At 42.1% G+C, this 22,607-nt stretch overlaps 1 protein-coding gene across 4 annotated transcripts in view; it reads right to left on the bottom strand.

Annotated features, from left to right (window-relative positions):
- Positions 1 to 3,201: 3,201 nt before the first annotated feature.
- LOC101440036 (zinc finger protein 14 homolog) overlaps positions 3,202 to 22,607 on the bottom strand; it is a 44,481-nt gene continuing 25,075 nt past the window's right edge. For all 4 annotated transcript variants that reach the window (XM_004448878.4, XM_004448881.4, XM_004448880.3 and 1 more), the window contains one exon: positions 3,202 to 6,730. In XM_004448878.4, the coding sequence (XP_004448935.1) occupies positions 5,364 to 6,730 (1,367 nt within the window). In that variant the 3' untranslated portion in view covers positions 3,202 to 5,363. The remainder of the gene's footprint in view (positions 6,731 to 22,607) is intronic.

Genomic DNA, 22,607 nt, shown 5'->3' with positions numbered 1-22,607 from the left:
TCTGAAATGAACATCCTTTAAGTCTTTCCTTGTGATTATGGCAAAATCTACCAAAGTGGCACACATTCCAAAGTGTTAAGAGATACTGGAAATGACAATTCCACAATGCAGTTAAGTTTGAAATGTATTAAATAAAAATGTCTTTACTACATCTTTTAATAAGCTGATGTGTACTGAGATATCCTATGATGAAGATTTTGTATGCATTGCTTCTCTTCCACATTTTCCCATAGAAATTTTTTTCAAGTATCATCAAGGACCAGTATTCCTGAAGCACACTTGTAGGAAATATTGAGTCAAGGTCTTGTCTCCAGAAGATCCCTGTTAAACAGCTATGATAAAGAGCCTGTCTGATACTAGAGAAGGGAAACACTGACCCATTAGTGAAAACTAATTTTATAATAACATTAAAAGCTTTCTGATCTTTTACAGGTAACTGTTTAAGGAACTTGCATTTATATATGTCAAGAATGATAACTGATCTAACTAGCCCTAACAAATGGATATATAGGTGCTGATCGCCCTAACGAATGGACATAAAGGTGCTGATCCTAAGGGATGACTACAGTGAAATCAGAGGGTTGACTGATTAATACATGAGTTGCAACATCCATCACTCATTTTTGGGTAGGAATTCACTTAGAGTAATGAATTCCAATTATAAATAAATCTAAGACTGTGTCACATTAAGAAAAACCAAGAGAATGGATTCAGATTTGGGGCTAGATCATGTCTTTTTTTCATCATTCTTATTTTTGGGAGTTCGAACACATAAAATACCAATAATGATTAAAGCAGAATAAATAGATATTCTAGGTAAAAGATGTCCTATTCCAAAATTATTTTAATAGACTGCTACATTCAATTTGCTATACTTTATTTAGAATTTTTGCATGTATCTTCATAAAAGTAGCAGGTCTAAAATTTGCTTTTTCGTTTTCCTCACCTAGTTTTCTATCAGGATTATTTTAGCCGTGCAGAATGAATTGGCAAAACCTCATTAGGGATTATCTATTCCAAAAAAACTTTTATCTGTACAAATACAACGTATTTTAAAAAACAGACCCTGTCAGGCAGGGAACTACTGTCCTAACCAGTAGGAAGTAACTGTAGAAAAAATGACCACTGCCCCTCAGCACTCCCTGAAGAATAAGGGTGTGAACTGAGGGGGGACTTGAGGCAGATTAGTACAGGGAAAGAAGGAAAAGATTAGCTTCAGCATGGCTGACAAACAACATGGCTGTGAGACCCCACTGAGAACTTGACCCTGACCTTGTAGTCCCAGTTAACTGTTTCTGGGAATTCCCCTTGCACTGGATATTCCAGTCTTCACCATTTGCCCCACAATTGGAGGGGTAACCAATAACAGCTGGGGCCCCTCCCCTTAGCAGTAGCAAGGGGAGGAATAATTAATAGTTTAAAAGGTGACTACACAAGCGAGAGCTCTCTCTCTGCCTAGAGGAGCCCACACCAAATCTCAGTGTGTATTTCCATCCTTCTCCCCCATTTTCAGCAAGTTTTGTTCTTTTCCTTCTTTCCCAATAAATTTTTACCCACCTAATAAAAATAAAAATAATTTAAAAATAAACACACATATTTGTTGGTTTATTCACGTTCTATAGCATCATTGTGATAACATTCTTACATAAAAACGTAATTCCTCTATATTTTAACATGCTTTGGAATATACTATTACGTTATAACTTTAAAAGAATCTTCTTGATAGTCTGTAGTTATATTACCTTCATCATTGTTAGTGCTCTAAATGTATTAGCCATCTTTTATTTTTCCTGGATTAGATCTGCCAAAATCTGATCATTATTAACACTAGATCAAGTCTGCTATTGTCTAGTCTTTTAATTTTGACTTTTAATTGTATCTTGCTTCTCTTTACTTCTATTGGTTTTATTTTGTTTTTTGGTTTCTTGACATAAATGCCTATTTTTTTTTCAAAGATTTATTTTTTATTTTTCTCCCCTTCCCTGCCCTTCCCCATTGCTGCTCTCTGTCCATTCACTGTGTGTTCTGTGTCTGCTTGTATTCTTGTCACTGGCACCAGCAATCTCTGTCTCTTTTGCATCATCTTGCTGTGTCAGCTCTCCGTGTTTGCAGCACCCTTCCTGGGCAGGCTACACATTTTTTGCGCTGGGCAGCTCTCCTTACAGGGCGCAACGCTTGTGCGTGGGACTCCCCTATGCAGGGAACACCCCTGCATGGCACAGCACTCCTTTGTGCACATCAGCACTGCTCATGGGCCAGTTCATCACATGGGTCAGCAGGCCCTGGGTTTGAACCTTGGATCACCCATGTGGTAGGCGGACGCCGTATCCATTGGGCCAAATTCACTTCCCAATAAATGCCTATTCATTCTTGCAACACATTTATCAAGTTCCTACTATGTGACAGGCCCCGCACTAGTTCCTGGGGATAAAGTGAAAATAAAGATGGCATCTGCAAATGAAGTTTCCTTAATGCATTAATGGTATTAATTTCTCACTGAATAGAACTTTGGTGACATCCTCTGCAAGTTTAGATATGTACACATTTCAGTATCATTCATTTCTAAGGAGTCTATATTTCAGTTATGATCTGCATTTTAAAACTTTTTATTATACTTTAAAACACATACTACAAAAAAGGTAGTAATACTAGAGAAATGAACACCCATGAATGAACCACTCCAATAATTGTCAACACTTTGCCAAACAAGCTTCCAGTTCTCTTCCCCAAATATTTTTTTTTAAGATTTATTTTTATTTATTTCTCTCCCCTCCCCCCCCCCCCCAGTTGTCTGTTCTCTGTGTCCATTTGCTGCATGTTCTTTTTTCTCTGCTTCTGCTGTTGTCAGCAGCACGGGAATCTGTCTCTCTCTTAGTTGCGTCATCTTGCTGTGTCAGTTCTCCTTGTGCGCGGCGCCATTCCTGGGCAGGCTGCACTTTCTTTCGCACTGGGCTACTCTCCTTATGGGGCGCACTCCTTGCGCGTGGGGGTCCCCTACGCGGGGGACACTCCTGCGTGGCACTGCACATGGGCTAGCTCCACATGGGTCAAGGAGGTCTGGAGTTTGAACTGCGGACTTCCCATGTGGTAGACGGACGCCCTAACCACTGGGCCAAGTCTGCCCCCCCCAAATATTCTTCTTTTGCTGGAATATTTTAAGGCAAAGTCAGACATTTACCATTTCATAAATACAAAACTATGTGCTCTAATAGGATCTTTAATTTTTTTAATAATCATATTTACATTATCACCCCTAGCAAATTATTTCTTAATATCATGTAATACTTGGTCCGTTTACACATTTCCCCAACTGTCTCCAAAATGTCATTTTACATTTTATTGAAACCACATCAAAATAATGCCCACAAATTAATTCAGTTATATGTCTCTCAGGTCTCTTTTAATCTGTTAATGGTTGCTCTTTCCCCTTTTCTTTTTCTTGCCACCCATCAGTTGAAGAAATCAGGTCATTTGTTATGTGGAAATTTACATATTCTGGATTTTGTTAATTAGTTCCTTGTGGTGCCATTTACCTTTTCATCTATTCCCCAAATTCTTGGTTTTAAAGAATGTGACTTAAAGGTTTAATTTCTTCAGTATATTACTTCATAGGTAGTGCTGTGTACTTCCTGATGCATTATATCAGGAGGTATGTATTGTCTGATAGTCCCTCATTTATTGAGATTAAGATTGATGAAAGGGTTCAGAGGTGGTCAGCTTTATAATCCACTATAAAGTTCCATCAATTTTCCACCACATAGTTTTACCATCTATTGAAGATAATTTACTGGATTCATTATTCCATCAGTGGAGAGAAAATGGTGATTTTTTTCCCCTAAGCTTATTATTCTTTCTGTTATCTATTGTGCAGCCATAACTACGTAAACTTTCAAAACACTGGTGGGGTCAAGTCAAAAGACCCAACTTGAAAGAACTCATCAAACAGTATACTGACTACAATGGAGTTATGTTTTCTTTCACAAAGGAATTTTACACATATGCACGTGGTATAAAATTTCCAAGTAGTTTCCTTTGTGCAAAATTTTGGATAGTTTCTAATTAATCTTGATCTGTGTTCAGACAATGGGGATCATAATCCATTTGCTTTTTGGAATATATTACAGGCAAATAAGTTCATACTTCTCTTTTTCTTTAGCAGATGCTCATGTTCATTCCTTCCCATGTTCATGAAATTCATTGGGTTTCTTTTCAGTCTGAAATCTCTGATGAAGCTCAAGGGTTGAAGAACACACATTCATTCTAATCTCCTAGATTTTATCTAGAATAAATTATTTTAAGTTTAGTAAGTGCTGAGAGGTGTCAGAAGGCATTTCTACATTTATTTACTTCTATAGAATCTTACTTTCATATGCATTCACAAATACTATTAATGAGATTAACAATTATAGATATTATTTACAGAATACATCTGGATGGCTGATACTCTTTCCATGTACTAACTACTTAATTCTCACAAGAATCCTATTACGTAATGTGACAAGAACTCTTAAAAAGGCCCCCAATGGTCCCTGTTTCCTGAAATTCACTCTTGTATAATCCCCTTCCCTTGAGTGTGGGATGGCCTAGTGACTTGCTTCTAATTCTAGCCAATATAGCAAAGGTAATGGATTGTCATGTCCACGATTTAGATTTCATCATAAGACTGTAACTTCCACCTTGATAGCAGACCATATTGCCTTTTCAGCTTGCACAACTTGCACACTTGCACAAGAAGAAAGCCATGTTGGAGGTCCCAGTAGCAAGGAACAGATAGCCTTTGGCCAACAGCCAGCTGGAAACTGAGGTCCTCAGTCCAACAGTCCTCAGTGAAATGAATTCAGTCAACAATGATATGAGCTTAGAAGTGGATCTTTCCTCAGTTGGGCCTTAGATGAGACTCCAGTCCTGGCTAGAACTTTATAGCCTATAAGAGACTCTGAAGCAGAGGACCAAACTATGTCATGCCCAGACTCCTGGCCCATAAAAACTGTATAATAAAAAATGTGTTGTTTTAAACTATTAAGTATGTGGTAATTTGTTACATGGCAATAAATAATATACACAGGTAATACTATCACCATTTTATGAGTAAAATGAGGCACTGAAGTTTAAGTTTCTTGTCCAGTATCACATTGGTAATAAAGTAGTGAAATGGAGATAATAATTTTTTGAAAATGCTACAGATTTTCCTACTTCATTACATTATTCTCACATATGAAAGATATTGATGGGAGACTTTTAAATCAAACATTCTTTCTTTTATAGGAAATTTCCTCTGCTGAGTTGTGGACATGAAACAAATTTTCTCAATGAATTTTCTGACATTCTGTGTAACATAATGTGTATCTGAAGGCTTTCTTGTATTAAATTCCACTATGAATCTTCTGATGCTGATTAAGATGTGAATGCTGTCTAAAGGCCTTTTTACATTCCTTACATTTATAGGGTTTCTCACCAGTATGAATTCTCTGGTGTTGAGTAAGAAATGAGTAAAGTCTAAAAGCCTTACCACATTCCTTACATTCATAAGGTTTCTCACCAGTGTGAATACTCTGATGTTGAGTAAGTTGTGAGAGCAGTCTAAAGGGTTTCCTACATTCTTTACATTCATAAGGTTTCTCACCAGTATGGATACTTTGATGTTGGGTAAGTTGTGAGAGCAGCCTAAAGGCCTTACCACATTCTTCACATTCATAGGGTCTCTCAACAATATGAGTACTCTGATGTGAAATAAGCTGTGAGTAACTACCAAAAGTCTTCCAACATTCCATACATTCATAAGGTTTCTCACGAGTATGAATTCTCTGATGGCGAACAAGTTGTTGCCTTAATCTAAAGGTCTTTCCACATTCCTTACATTCATAGGGTTTTTCACCAGTATGGATACTCTTATGGACAGTAAGTTGTTGGCATATTCTAAAAGCCTTTCCACATTCCTTACATTCATACGGCTTCTCACCAAAATGAATTTTCTGATGAACTTTTAAGTCCGGACTACATACGAAGGCTTTCCCACATTCTTTACATTCATACAACTTCTCAGCAGTATGAAGTCTCTGGTGTCGAGTAAGGTGCGTACACTGTCTAAATGTCTTTCCACATTCTTTACATTCATAGGGTTTCTCGCCAGTATGAATTCTCTGATGTCGAGCAAGTTGCTGATGCACTCTAAAGGCCTTTCCACATTCTTTACATTCATAGGGTTTTTCACCAGTATGAAGTCTCTGATGTTGAGTAAGTTCTTGGAGCACTGTAAAGGCCTTCCCACATTCCTTACATTCATAGGGTTTCTCACCAGTATGAAGTTTGTGATGTCGAATAAGATGTGCACGCTGTCTAAAGGCCTGCCCACATTCCTTACATTTATAAGGTTTCTCACCAGTATGAATTCTCAGGTGTTGACTAAGTGTTGAACGACGAATAAAGGTCTTCCTACATTCCTTACATTCATATAACTTTTCTCCATTATGAACTCTCTGATAATTAGTAAAAAAATTGTTATTTTTATAAGTGGTAACTTCTTCAGAGGTAATTTTAACTTGCCTAAAATATGCCTCTTGCGGTTTCTTTTGTCCCTCAATATTGCTTTTGCATTCCCAATCATTTCTAAAAATGGAGCCTTGAAGGTTATAGCTTTTAATTCCTTCCATTATCTCCCATTGAAATGAATATATTTCATAAATATCCTTTTCTGGAGAGAAATTATTGGTTCTGTATTTGGACTCCAAGTCTGAAAAAAAACAAACAAAACAAGAAAGCAGATACATGTTGTTTTTCTGTTCCAGATCAAAAAAACTTCTATAAAAAACACAAAAAGCAGACTTAAAATAACGCCTATTACAGATTAATGGACTAGACCTCTCTGAAACATTGGCATTTCTGCTACAATGCCCCATGTATTTCTACAAAATCTCATCTTCTGAAAAATTACATGCAAAAAGTTGCAGGGCTCATCGGAAAAATAGAACTGGAGCAGACCACTAAAATCTATGCAACTTTATAACCAAAGCATTAACAAAAATAATAATTGACACCTCAAAGGATAACCTGTATAACCCAAAAAAGCAGCTCAGCATGTCTGAAGGCACCTTTGTAAATACTAAAATGCACAAAAATAGAGTAGAAATTCTAGGTTGAGGTCCTGAGGCACTGCATATGAAAATGAATCCCAAAAGTAAGACTACTATTAAGGTGGGAACAGAGAAAACTGCCACCTGTTTTTAGCTAGGAGCCATGCAAGATTGATAATACACTTCTCTTAGATGGATCCCTGGGTGAAGGCACTTATTAATTTTCTTAAAATAGAGCTGAAAAGGCCTGATAACATAACAGGTTGAAACTTTACCCTTTCCAGCTGAAAGCTATAAATTAGTTTCTACTATTTCGGCTTCACTTGACCAGGAAAAATTGCCTGGGTACCAACTAACTTCTACAAAATATTGACATCAGTCCCCTATTTCCTGTCAATATTAAATTTATTTGTATTATGGAACAAATGCTACTGTCATACATCTTGAAAAAAGGCAAGAGATACACGGAGAATAAAGAGTCCATGAATGTAGATAAAGTTGGTGATTAGGGGAATAAGTTAAGTCAGTGGTTCTCAAATTTACATCTGGATAAGAACCAACCAGAGACCTGTTTAAACTGTACAGAAATATTCTTAACTGACTGAAACAAAACCTACAGCACTAGGTCCTAAGCTTGTGTTTGTTTTGTTCTTGTTAATATTCTATTGAGAAATTATTCTGATGCTTATCAATGTTTGAGTCTCTCAATTTAAATGATTTATTTTTTGTATTTTTAAAAGATTAGGGAAGCAGACTTGGCCCAATGGATAGGGCGTCTGCCTACCACATGGGAGGTCCGCGGTTCAAACCCCAGGCCTCCTTGACCCGTGTGGAGCTGGCCCATGCGCAGTGCTGATGCGCACAAGGAGTGCCCTGCCACGCAGGGGTGTCCCTCGCATACAGGAGCCCCACACGCAGGGAGTGCGCCCTGTGGGGAGAGCCGCCCAGCACAAAAGAAGACACAAGATAACATAACGAAAAGAAACACAGATTCCCAGTGCCTCTGATAAGGATAGAAGCAGTCACAGAAGAACACACAGCAAATGGAAACAGAGAGAAGACAGCTGGGGGGGGGAGGGGAGAGAAATAAATAAAAAATCTTAAAAAAAATTTTTTAAATAAATAAAAGATCACACAAAATTAAATGATTTCAATGATTTCTCTTTACCATTACAAAAAAATACATATATCTTAGCATGGATAATAAGGCTTCTGCTTACCTATAAGACTTCTGTCTTGTTTATTCTTTCTATTCCTGCCAATACTAGCCTCTTTTCAGTTCAAGAGAATGTACTACAACTGTTTCCATTAAAGTGGACCCAGCATAGTTTCTCCTTTTTTGAATATTCAGACTTTGTATGGTTGGTTGGCTCCTTCACAACCTTCAGGTCTCAGTTAAAAAATCACTTCTTCAGAAAGGCTATTCACCCTTGCCACTATTTAAGTCTATGCATTTTATGCTCTATCCCAGACACCTTTTGCAAGTCATTATAACACTTTGCCCAATTTCATAATTTTTTTTTTCTCATTTGACATTGTTAGTTTCTAAACATCCTGAAAGGCAGAAATAATCTATAACATCCATCACCATTAAATAACAAATCCCTAGTACACAAGAGATGTTACTCATTTAATTCCCATCATTATGTACCCATTAATGAATATGGGTACTTGTCTTTAATCTTTTACATTATTTTACAATGATTTACTTATCTCCACTAGAGTTTATATTACTTATCAATCCTATATATACTAAACCTTTTGTTCCTTCATATACTTTCCCAAGGGATCTTTTCCATTTCTCCATAGCCAAAACAACTTCTGTACTTTCCATAAAGTACCTCAAACACATTTCAAGCATGATAACAATGAATGATTATGAAATTCTTAGCCAAGAGACATAGAGCACAGCAGAAGGACTGTCACATATGGAATGGCATCTGGGATTATCCAAGTACAAGACAGAAAAAATAAAGGATATGTTGGGTGTGAACTGGAAGACAGTAATCCAGATTGAGTACTTGCTTCAGGAAAATCTAGAATGCTGAATGAGGCAAGGAAAAGCTGGGGGACGAAATGATGGAGATAGGAGAGAAAAATCTTTTTCTGACTAGTATGAGTAAAAATGTTGAAATGACTCAAACAATATATAATTATTTTAACAAAACAAAATTTTAACATCATAAAACTGAGACACCATTTCAAATTTTTAAAACTTTCTACTAAATATTAGAAAAATTGTGTAATTTCTAGAAAACAAATATATTGAAAACACATTTAGAATCTATGAACTATAGCCACAGGCTGGTGGCAGCAGCTGCAGGACTGTGGAGACAATCTTTCCAGACCAGCAGCTGCAGGTCTTAGAATAAAATTAATTCATACATTTAAATTCTTACAGGAAGTGGATGTGGCTCAAGGGGAAGTGGGTGTGGCTCAAGTGATAAGGCCTCTGCCTACCATATCCAAGGACCCAGGTTCGATCCCTAGGGCCTCCTGGTGAAAAAGAAGAGAAAGCATGCCCACACAGGGAGTGAATACCCGTGTGGTGAGCCGAATGCCCACACAGCGAGCTTAGTACCTATGTGGCAAGCCGAGTGCCCAGGTAGGTGCCCACGCAGCGAGCTGAGAATCCACGTGGTGAGCTAAGCGCTCATGCGAGTGCACATGTGTCAAGCCGAGTGCTCTTGTGACGAGCCAAGTGCCCGTGTGGTGAGCCAGTGCCTGTGTGGTGAACCAAGGGCCCATGCAAGTGCCTGAGAGGCGAGCTAAGTGCCCATGCAGTGAACCAGTGCCCACGCAAGTGAGTCACGCAGCAAGATGATGATGCAACAAAAAGAGACACAAAGGGAGTCAAGGTAAAGCACAGCAGAGATGGGGAACTGAGGTGGTGAAATTGACAGGAAACCTCCCTCCACATAAGAGGTCCCCAGGATTGAATCCCAGTGAATCCTAGAAGGGAAAGACGAGAAGAGAAAACAAAAAGAGAAATAGATACACAAGATCACATAGCGAAAGGAAAACAGACAGCAGAAACAGCAAGGTGGGGGGGAGGGAGAAAAAAAAATTCTTACAGCAATAAAAATGAAAGAAAAAATAAATGAATTAAACGTCCCTCTGAAAAGTTAGAAAAATAACATCAAAGTAAACTGAGGAAACAAGGACAAAATAAAATAAAGTCAGACTTTCATGATGTAGATAGCAGAAGAAAAGTAGAAATAATATACAAATAACGCAGGTTGACTGATAAAAAACAGTAAATAGATTAAACATTAGCTAACATAACAAAAAAAAAAGCATTCAAAGAAATAAAAGAAGGCAACTAGGTATTGAAAAACAATACCGCTCACATTTCTGCACAGCTTGGAAGCAGAGGCAATGATTACTTTGTTCTGGACTATCTTTACAAAGATGATATACAGCACAATAAGCAGGTGTTTAGTATAATAATGGTATTGTCTCTCATGAAGCAAAGGTCACACATGCTTTTTGTCCACTATAAGAGATTTGGTTTTTCAAAGTTCAGGGTTTCTCTCCTGTAATATTATACAACCCATTGCCCCAATGGGACTTCAGGCAAGGAGGAACTGAAGCAACTATGATGACTGTCATGTTGCTTGCTGTGAAACATCTCAGACCCTTCACAGTTCTAGACACTAGCAAATAACAAAACAGAATATTTTGAAAATTATAAAGGCTGACAATGCCAATAAAGATAAATTTTCTAAGAAAGTATAGAGAAAGTAGACTTACTCGAAAAATTATTTAAGGATGATCAAACTCAGAGTATGTAATTTCAATTGTATTTAAATGGTCTAGAACATTAAAAAACAGAAAAGAAAAGATGTGAAGTCATTTTTAAGGAGTATAAAAGTAGAATCAAAACCTAATAAAGGAAAACTACATACCAATATCACTTATGAAAATTCATGCAAAAACCCTAGATAAAATTAAAGCAAACTGAATCCTATAGTAAACTGTAAGAAAATATATAATAAAGTGTGGTTTATTCTAGGAATGCAAGGGAAGTTCACTGTTAGGAAATCTACTAAAGTATAATCATCCCTATAGATATTGAAAAGGCATCTGATAAAATTCAGCACTCACATCTTAGTTTTAAATAAGGAATTGAAATAATAGGACTGTTGGTTACTTCCTTAACATGTTAAAATACATATATATATATAGTTTTTAGCCCAAACACTAAATTTAATTTAATGATGAAAAACGGGATATGCAGGAATTTTGGGGGGTGATGGAACTGTTGTAAAACTTGATTGGGATGGCAATGCAATCCAAATGAAAATAACAGAAGCAGATTTGGCTCAACCGATTGAGCATCTGCCTACCACATGGGAGGTCCACAGTTCAAACCCAGGGCCTCCTGACCCATGTGGTGAGCTGGCACACAAGCAGTGCTCATGCACACAAGGAGTGCCCTGCCATGCAGGGGTGTCCCCGGCCCTGTAAGGAAAGCCACCACATGAGAGAAAAGTGCAGCCTGCCCACGAGTGGTGCTGTACACACAGAAAGCTGACACAGCAAGATGACGCAATGAAAGAGATTCCCAGTGCTGCTGACAAAAATACAAGCAGACATAGAAGAACACACAATGAATGGACACAGAGAGCAGACAACGGTGCAGGGTGGGAAGAGGAGAGAAATAAATGAATAATAAATCTTTTTAAAAAAGAAAAGAAGGCAGCGGACTTGGCCCAGTGGTTAGGGCGTCCGTCTACCACGTGAGAGGTCTGCGGTTCAAACCCCGGGCCTCCTTGACCCGTGTGGAGCTGGCCCATGTGCAGTGCTGAAGCACGCAAGGAGTGCCCTGACACGCAGGGGTGTCCCCCACATAGGGGAGCCCCACGCGCAAGGAGTATGCCCCGTAAGGAGAGCTGCCCAGCATGAAAGAAAGTGCAGTCTTCCCAGGAATGGCGCCGCACACACGTGAGAGCTGACACGAGATGACAACAACAACAAAAAAGAAACACAGATTCCCGTGCCACTGACAACAACAGAAGCAGAAAAAGACACAGCAAATAGAACAGACAACTGGGGTGGGGGGGGGAGGGAAGGGGAGAGAAATAAATAAATAAATCTTTAAAAAAAAAAAAAGGGAAACGAAATTTTTTGCCCTAGAATTAAACAAATTGATTGGAAAAATAACCAAAAATAATCAGAAAACTGAAAAAGAAAAGCAATGAGAAAGGACTACCCCAAAACTTATTAAAAACACACTAAATAGCCACAATAATTAAAAAAAAACAAACTGAATAGAAATGTTAAATAGTTTTCAGTAAACATGTTAATAATAATACTGGTGTTGCTATTCTACTTTAAGTATGTGTGTATGTATGTGTGAGTGCACAAGTATATTAGAATAAATTAAATTAGTAACTATGTAAATTTCAGTAGAACCCATAAGTCTTTCTTGAGGAATTCAAAAAATAATAAACTAAAGAAAAGTGAGAGATACCTAGAGGGAGGAAGGGAAACCTATGTCATAAGGATTGATATGAACGTAAACTCCTTTAACCCTATGACTAATATTAACACAAATATAAGGGTTAGGGTAACAGAATAACTTACATTTTATTTGCTCTAAAATGTAGAAGTAATATAACTAACAAAAATGGGAAAGGGGATTCTGCTTCTATGATGAAGAAGTTGGTATCAGACTGAAAACAACTAAAAAACAGAATTTTTTTAAAAACCCAAAAAACTGAAGATACTAATGGAAAAACAAAGCAGCCAGTACTAACAGCCAAGATCCTGAAGAGAAAGAGAACATGTTCCTATAAACCAATACTCTGTATAGAATCTCCCCTGAGGCACGTGCATTCTTTTAAGCTGGGCATCTACCATGGGGAGATAGCAATAAACTAAGCAGAAACACCAACTACAGGGTTCTCAGTGTTACACAGTCCCATAACCTATACAATCCATCCAAAGTGCACACTCATTGACTCCCAGTTTCACCAAAGAGTTATGCTGTCATCCTCTCAATTTTAAAATGTTTCCATAGTTACAAGAGGAAAAATCCTGTACCCCCTTAAGCCCCCAACTGTTGACCCCTTGCAATGATTTGGGTACCTTCTTTGTCATTACTGCAAAAAGGTTACAATATTGCTGTTAACTACAGACCATAGTTATATTGGTTGCATTTTACCATGCATCATCATTCTTAACCTCTTGTTAATATTGATGTACATTTGTTGCTGTTCATAGAAAAACATTTTTGTATTTTTACCATTAAATACAGTTCTCATCCACCAAGTTCTTTGTTATACAGTTCCTAGAATTATCCTCTAGCTTTCTTTCAATCGAAATTTACATCCCTAGACTACCCCTTGAAGCCACCATGAACTTTACACTTCAGTGTTAGTTATACTCTCTATACTGTGTTAGCATCACCTCTATCCATTTCCACACAATCAACCTTATTAAATTTACAATCAACCTTATTAAAAATTCTAAATATATTAAGCGTCAGCTCCCCCTGCTCAACCCTCATTCGATCTCTTAATAACTTATACTCTAGAGTTTAAGTCCATGTGTTTACTCAGCATATATATATAATTCTTATTAGTGAAACCATACAATATTTGCCCTTTTGTGCCTGGCTTATTTCACTCAACATAATTTCCTCAAGGTTCAAACATGTTGTCATATGCGTCACAATTTCATTTTTTCTTATGGTTAAATAGTATTCTATCATATGCATACATGTTTTGTTTATCCATTCATTGGTTGATGGACACTTGGGTTGTTTTCATCTTTTAGCAACTGTGAATATGCCACTATGAACTTCGGTGTGCAAATGTCTGTTCAAATTCCTGCTTTCAGTTCTTCTGAATATATTCCTAGTAGTGGGATTGCTGAATCATACAACAGTTCTATATTTAGCTTCCTGAGGAACTGACAAATTACCCTCCACAGAGGCTGGCCCATTTTACATTCCCACCAGTGGAAGAATGTTCCTATTTCTCCATATCCTCTCCAACACTCGCAGTGTAGTTTTCTTTTTCAAAAAATAATGGCCATTATATAAGGCATGAAATGATATCTCACTGTAGTTTTGATCTACAATTTCCTAAAAGCTAGTGATTTTGAGCACCTTTTCATGTGCCTTTTGGCCATTTGTATTTTCTCTCTGGAAAAATGTCTATTTAGATCTTTTGCCCATTTTTTTAATGGGGTTGCTTGTCTTTCAATTGCTGAGTATGATCTCTTTATATAAAATGGAAATCCAACCCCTATTGTATATGTGTTTTCCAAATATTTTCTCCCATTGAGTAGGGTGCTTTTTCACCTTCTAGACAAAATCATTTAAAGTACAAGAGTGCTTAATTTTGAGGAGGTCCCATTTATCTATTTTTTCCCTTCACTGCTCATACTTTGGGTGTGAGATTTAAGAAACCACAACCTACCACGAGATTTTGAAGATGTTTCTCTACATTTTCTTCTAGGATCTAGCTTTTATAATTAGGTCTTTGATCCATTTTGAGTTGATTTTTATAAGGTATAAGATAAGGGTCCTCTTTTTTTCTTTTTGGCTTTGGCTATCCAGTCCTAGCACCATTTGTTGAATAGACTGTTCTGACCAAGCTGGGTGGATTTGACAGCCTTGTCAAAAATCACTTGTCCATAGATGTAAGGGTATATTTCTGAACTCTCAATTCAATTCCTTTAGTCAATCTGCCTATCTTTATGCTATGGAAGTGAGAGTCCTCCAATTTCATTCTTCTTTTTAAAGATATTTTTGGCTATTTGGGGCTCCTTACCCCTCCAAATAAATTTGACAGTTGGCTTTTCTATTTCTTTAAAAGGCTGTTCGAAGTTTTATTGGGATTGCATTGAATCTGTAAATTGAGAGAATTGACATCTTAATATTTAGTATTGTAGTCCATAAACACAGAACATCCTTCCACTTACTTAGATGTTCTTTGGTTTCTTTTAGCAACATCATATAGTATTCTGAATACAGGTCTTTTATGTCATTGGTTAAGTTTATGCCTAAATGTTTGATTCTTTTAGTTGCTATTATAAATGGAATTTTTCCCCCTGACTTCCTACTCAGATTACTATTATTTTATAGAAATGCTACTGATTTTTGCGTATTACTCTTGTATCCTTCCACTTTGCTGAACTCTATTTATTAACTCTAATAGTTCTGTCATGAATTTCTTGGGATTTTCTACATATAGGACTATTTCATCAGTGAATAGTGGTAGTTTTACTTCTTCCTTTCTATTTGGGTGCCTTTTATTTCTTTATCTTGCCTAACTGCTCTAGCTAGAACTTCTAGCACAATATTGAATAAAAGTGATGACAGTGGGCATTCTTATCTTGTTCCCTATCTCAGAGGGAAAGTTTTCAATCTTTCACAATTTAATACAATGTTAGCTGTGGGTTTTTTCCTATATGTACTTCATCGTGTTGAGAACCTTTACTTCTTTTCCTATCTTCTGTGTTGCTGCCTCCCTTCACCCCTCCTCCTAGCCCTTGTTATCTCCCTTTTCCAGCCGTTGCTATCCTTCCCGCCAGTCCCGCCTACTTAGCCAACTCATAATCTGCCCCCTTCCTCAGTCACCGCTTACCTCATAGCTGCCTGCACGGCTCCGCCTATCCACTACCGCCCCGTAGTTAATCCGCCCCAGCTCCTACCCCTCCCTTAACCCGACCCTATATAATCAAGTGTATTTCCGCAACAAAGTGGACTAGCTCACTCTCACAGGCTGTCTCCGTGGTTTTTACCACGCGTCCCCCACACCTGGAGAACCTAGGCCTACGCGCTGGCCTAGGGGCTCACCGCCGAGCCGTGGAAGCCCGCCCGGTCCTCGTGGGTTGCTAACTCAAAATAGCAAGCCCACAGCTGGGGGCTCGTCCGGGATCCTTTCCTTCCACCGCCCTCCGGCCCCTCTCTGCTGCTGCTGCTGCTGTCCACAGGCGACCATTTCAGCTCTCCAGGTAGGGACCCCATCGCCGTCTTTTCTTCTCCCACTATGGGCGCCTCTCTCTCCTCACACCATACCCCTCAGGTTCGGCTTTTAGCCGCCCTGCTTGATACCAATGGAGTCCACGTTTCCCTGAAACAGCTCCAAAAATACTGGGACCTGCTACTCCCTTTTAATCCGTGGCTCGCCACCTGCCAGCTCTGGAGCCCGGACACATACTCTCGACTCATAGATCGAGTCACCTCCGCCATAGAGCATGAGAAGCGGTCTTTTCCGCCCGGCCTGCTGCCTGCTCTAGTAGCCATACGCACCTGTCTCCTTGGTGCGCCGTCAGAAGCCATCCGAGACAAATCAGTTAAGCAACCCAATGACTATGAGCCCGACGATCCTGGCGACACAAATTCTCTGTCTGACCAGCTCGCCGCCGCTCTTGAGCGCAAACCTCCCCGCCCGCGCTCCCCACAGCCCGCAGAAGCCGCTTCAGTAGCTCCTCAAAATAGCGGACTTTCTCCTTCTTCTTCCACCTCTGCCCAAAATGGCGCACTTCCGGCTTCTTCTTCACCTATATCCGAGCCCGCCGGCGGGAACAAAGGCGCTTCCTCTCGCCTTTACCCGCCCTTCCCTGTCCCGTCATCTTCCGGCCCTGCCCCGGAAATGATGCAGACGCCATCTTCCGTTAAACCGGAAAAGCCTTCTGCACCATTTTGTCCCTCACCGGACGTGACTTCGCCGCCATCTTGGCCGGCGCCCGGAAATGACGTGACTTCGCCGCCATCTTGGCCGGCGCCCGGAAATGACGTGACTTCACCGCCATCTTGGCCGGCGCCCGGAAATGACGTGACTTCGCCGCCATCTTGGCCGGCGCCCGGAAATGACGTGACTTCGCCGCCATCTTGGCCGGCGCCCGGAAATGACGTAACTACACCGCCATCTTGGCCGGCGCCCAGAAGTGATGTAGCCGCTCCGCCATCTTGTCCAGCACCCAAAAATATCCCGCCGCCAGTTTGTTGCCGCCTTGACGCTGCTAAGCCATCATTCTCTCATCTGTTTCCCGCTACTGTTCATCCCTCGCCACCACCATATGGCAGCAGCCCCCCACCTGCTTCTAGCGAAGCACATTCTCCCGCCCCCCAGCTATACCCGCTCAACCCGCTGCCCACGCAGCAACGCCCTCAGACTTGGCTTCCCTTCACAGCAGAAGTTAAAACTCTTAGCAAAGCCGTTAAAGAAGACAGCATCGATAGCCCATATGTTCAACAACTAATAAAAGAGTTAGGGGTTCAGCTTGTTCTTCCTTATGATTGGATCTCTCTAGCCCGTTCCATCCTTCAGCCAGGCCAGTTCCTTGAATGGCGCGCTCACTATCAAGTGGCTGTTGATCAACAAGTAGTAGAAAATGTTCGAGCAGGTGTCCAAAATCCAGCTGATGCCTACACAGTGGTTAACAACTATGCTAACCCTCGTTCCTATGTGGACATAGACCCAGGGTTTTGGCACCGAGTGAAAGTTCTCGTTCAGCGGTCATTCTCTTTAATTTCCACCAAACAATCCACCAAGTTCGCGCAAATGCTTCAGGACTCGCAAGAAACCTTTCTGGCATTTGTTGCCCGCGTTATCGAAGCATGCCAACGTAAATTGCTAACGAAGATGCTCAGTTTGCGTTAGCAAAAAAACTCATTCTCGATGGGTGCCTCGCACCCTTCCGAGCTGTCATCCTTCCTATCCGCGATAAGCCGATGCACGAATGGGTCCTAGCTTGTCGAGATATTGACCCACAAACTAAAGCACTTACTGCTGCCTTCGCTTCCGCCATGGCTGTCTCATCTGCCTCCACTTCTGCCTGTTTTCGATGCGGTCAGCCCGGTCATTTTGTTCGCGAGTGCCCTCAACCGGCAGCTCCCCGCCCTGCCGTAGCACTGCACAGACCAAGAGGTCCCCCCACGCCATGCCCGCGCTGTGGTAAAGGGTATCACTGGGCCCGCAACTGCCGCTCAGCGCAACGTTTTTCTCAGCCTTTAAACTTCCAGCGGGGCAGGCCTCAGCCCCTCCCCCAAGAGGCCCTCCACAAAGCTCCAAAACCCTAATGTAGACCATGCCTATCAAACGTCACCAAAGACCTTCACTAGAACTTAAAATAGAGAGACAATGGCTTGACAGACTCTTGGACTCGGGTGCCGAAATCTCTTGTATTCCCTTCGAAATCGCCGCTTTTAATCACTGGCCCCTTGAAACTGGCCCTCAAGTCATCGGCGCCACGGGAGCTGCTACCTCTTGGAAAACATCTCAGCCTCTGCATTGGAGCGACCGAGAGGGTCACGAAGGCCAAATTCGTCCACTCGTCCTCTCTTCAGTCCAAACCATCCTGTGGGGAAGAGATGTACTCAGCCAGCTAAAAGCTCGAATCACTACAGAAGCCTTCTTAGCTGCGCCGCCCCCCCCCCGTATAGGGGCCACTGCTCCCGTTTCAAGACCTGACCCTATCCCTCTGGAATGGGACACAGAGGAGCCCATCTGGGTCGAGCAGTGGCCCTTGCCAACTCACAAACTACAAGCTCTCTCTGCCCTCGTTGAAGAGCAACTACAGGCAGGGCATATTGAGCCGTCTACCAGTCCCTATAATTTGCCAGTTTTTGTCATCAACAAAAAGAACACAAGCAAGTTTCGCCTCCTCCACGACCTTCGAGAAATTAACAAGCATATTAAGCCAATGGGGTCACCTCAGCCTGGTTGCCCGCATCCCACTGCAGTCCCCCAGCATTTTTATGCAGCCACTATTGACATCAAAGATTGCTTTTTCTCCATTCCCCTTCACCCGCGAGACTCTCCACGATTTGCGTTTACAGTCCCGCGTACCAACAATCAAGGAGCAGCACTCCGATTCCAATGGCGAGTACTACCACAAGGCATGCGGAACAGTCCAACTATATGTCAGCTCTATGTCAATCATGCCATTGAGCCACTACGCTCTAAATTCCATCCAGAGCACACATACATCATTCACTATATGGATGACCTTCTTTTAGCAGCAAGTTCTAACACACTTCTCAATAATTTACTCTCTGCAGTTATGACGAACCTCTCAAGTCTTGGATTAACAGTGCAACCTGATAAAGTTAACCCCCAGCCACCTTTCCAGTTCTTAGGCTTTCATTTTCATCAATATATTCGGCCCACCAGCCCGCAAATCCATGTTTCTGATCACATGACGCTGACTGAGCTCCAACGGCTTTGCGGACAAATCAATTGGCTTCGATCAGCACTCCCCATCACAACAGCGCAAATGCAACCCCTTTTCGAGCTCCTGCAGACTAAGTGCAGTCCATCCGCTGCAGTCGTTCGCCCCATCACCATCACCCCAGCTGCCAAAGAAGCCATCCAACAAGTAAATGCTGCACTCCAGCAATGCCGCCTAGAGCGATTCTCTCCCGATCTCCCAATCCTTGCCTTAGTTTTGCCAACACCAGTCACCCCAATGGGTCTCCTATGGCAAGATGGTCCTCTTCTTTTTCTACACACGTCAAAAAGTAAACTCCCAAAAATCTGCCCATTTACAAGGGCTTGGATCACATTAGCCACTGACTTAGTACTTCTCTCCATACAAACGTACAGCGTCCCGCCACACACCATTGTTTGGCCCTTTGATGCAAAAGAAGTTACTTCCCTTATCATGAATAATGCTCAAATGCAGAGCCTGATAGAGTTCTTTCGTGGCTCCTTCGACAACCACTATCCTCATCATCCACTGCTGCAAGGTGTATCTCAATTAGCATTTTTCAACCCGTTCCGTCCGCTGCCCGCAAGAAAGCCAATTCCCTTTGCCATCACTGCTTTCACTGATGCCTCAAAAAAGGCCTTCGCTGCTGTCATATATGCGCCAGGAAAGCTTGAGCCACGACAGGTAATGTTTGCCAATCACCTTTCTGTTCAAGTGGGTGAACTTTTAGCTGTCGCTGCAGTCCTCAATCTTTACCCAGACCAGCCTCTCAACATCTTTACAGACAGCTTATACACCTTACAGGTATGTCGCAGCCTCCCACTTGCTACCTTTCTACCCAGCGACTCATCTATAGATCAAGCACTCGCCTTTGTACAGCGACTGCTTGAAGAAAGGCAACAACCCTGGTTCATCGCTCATATCAGAAGTCACTCTGGCCTGCCAGGACCACTGACTCAAGGAAATGCCCTTGCTGACGCCTTAGCGTCCGGCCGCCATGTATACCCAGCTGCCATTCGAGAAGATTCCATTGACAAAACAAGACTAGGGGACTTCGTCAACCAAGCCAAACTTTTACACTCTCAATTCCACTTCTCTGCGCGATCTATCCAGAAGCTCTTTCCAGACCTCCCCATCGAAACATGCAAACATCTTGTGCGTTCCTGTCGAACATGCGCACCTTTGTTACCCCTTGGACCCTTGCAGCCCCGCGGAGCTAATCCCCGCGGCCTGCGGCCTAACTCCCGCTGGCAACTAGACGTCACCCATGTTAGTGCTTTTGGGCGCCTTAAATATCTTCATGTTGCAGTTGATACCTTCTCGCACCTATGCTATGCCGTGCCCCTCACAGGAGAGAGTGCCAAACATTGCATCAAAGCGCTTCGGCAAGCCATTCTATTCATGGGAATTCCCTGGGATCTAAAAACCGACAATGGACCAGCCTACCGCAGTGCCACCTTTGCCAGCTTTGTGCAGATTTACCACATCACACACCATTTCGGCATCCCCTACAACCCGCAAGGGCAAGGAATTGTTGAGCGCACTCACCAACAGCTCAAGCTACTCATTCAAAAAGAAAAAACTTCCTCTCCCCATAAAGCCCCTGCCGACGTCATTACTGCTTGCCTTATCCATCACAATCTCCTGACCTTCGATAACAAAGGACTCTCCCCAACTCACAGACATTGGGGACCCATGTGGCAACCTTCGCAAGTTCCTCTTGTTCATTGGAAAGACCCCGCCACAAACCTTTGGCAAGATCCAGCCCCCTTGCTAGCACAGGGGAGAGGCTTTGCTTGTGTCTTCCCAAACTCCGAGCCACAACCGCTCTGGGTTCCTGGGTGCTACATCAGGCCTGCCACCGACCCTAAAGTTCCACTGAATGACAAGTACACTGTGCCCTCCGTTAGAGACAACATTGACTGCGGAGGCCCAGATGTCGCCCCATTCGCTCAAATTCAACACCAACCAGCCCCTCCCTGAAATGTTTATATTTAAATAAGTACTCTCTCCGAGTTTCTTTCCGCTGATTGTCCCTCCCCTATGAGGGCTCTCTTCTCCCTTCTTTGTCTTTACAAATTCCCCAAAAGGCTCGACTCTGCACAATTTACAAGAAGAGCCTTATTGCCGCCTCTACAACCTGCTGCTGACAAGTGCCTGACCTCCACCGAAACGTGCCTTACAACTTATCAGAGAAGAACTCTCAGTGCAGATGCTCTTCCCACTCCCCTCGCACCCTCACCCACTTTTATACTTCTTTTTTATAGTCTTCGTTTTTTTAACAATCTTTTCAGCTGTCTGTCTCGCGGCTACAGCCCCAGCAGATTGGAACCTCCGCCAACGCTTTCTCCTTGCTGTCGCCTTTCTACTTCTAATTGGCGTTTTCACCTCCCTCGTCGCCCTCCTCCCATGACCACCATGCGCCCCCAAGCAAATTCACTCGAGCCTACCTCTCCAACACCACCGTCCGCGAGAACCACACCAGCTCCTTCTCGCCGCGAACGACGTCGACAACGCTTCCTTGCCCGCCGCCTAAGCCGTCTTTCCCTTGAAGATGATGACCCCATCGAGCGCCAAGTTCTCCAGCTCCTCCGACAGGCCCGCTCTGTTCACACCCCCGCCTCCTGTTCCCCTACCCTTCCCTACCTCATCCATCTCCTCATTCTCATGTTGTCTCTAGCCTCCTCTGCCCAAAGCTCCTCATCCCATCAGCCATTCAACTGGACCTTGCAGACATTCCCGGAAAAGCGCATTCTCGCTTATAATGTTACTAGTGTCGCTCCCTCCTTTCTCACGCACGTCTGCCCTCTTGCTGGAATTTCCTTCCGTCCCGAATGCCAAGTAAGCAACATCAGAAAAGCGAAGGTAAGCCACCACTCCTCCTCATCCTGTCGAGGCAGGAATACAGCATGCCTGCTTTCTCGAAACAACCGTCTCCTTAGCCCTCAATTCAACCCTGTGTCTAGTTTTTACATCTGTCCTGCTAGTGCTCGAGGTTGTCATGACCCATCACACTTCTACTGCCCCTCTTGGGGATGTGTGACCATAGCCCATGGATGGTCCGGCACCCCCAACAGAGACCCGTATCTCTCTCTCCAAGTAGCCAACAATTCCCGTTGGGACTTTATTTGGCTGACAGTAAAAAACCCAAACGACGATACATGGCTGGCCGCTCGCCCCTATGGACTCCGGTTGTATATGAGCAACTATGATCGTGGTGCTTTGTTTAAAATCCAAAAGCGTGTTGTCTCTGCCCCACCCTCTGCTATTAGTCCCAACCACATCCTTAACCCTCCTCCCTCACCCACTGTTCACCTTCTTCCGTCCTCATCTACCCCCCTCAAAATCTCTTCCACCTCGGCCGCC

The sequence above is a fragment of the Dasypus novemcinctus genome, chromosome 18 (assembly GCF_030445035.2).
Source record: "Dasypus novemcinctus isolate mDasNov1 chromosome 18, mDasNov1.1.hap2, whole genome shotgun sequence".
Lineage (NCBI taxonomy): Eukaryota > Metazoa > Chordata > Mammalia > Cingulata > Dasypodidae > Dasypus > Dasypus novemcinctus.
The sequence above is the reverse complement of the archived record's forward strand: the minus strand, read 5'-3'. Positions and strand labels throughout refer to the sequence as shown.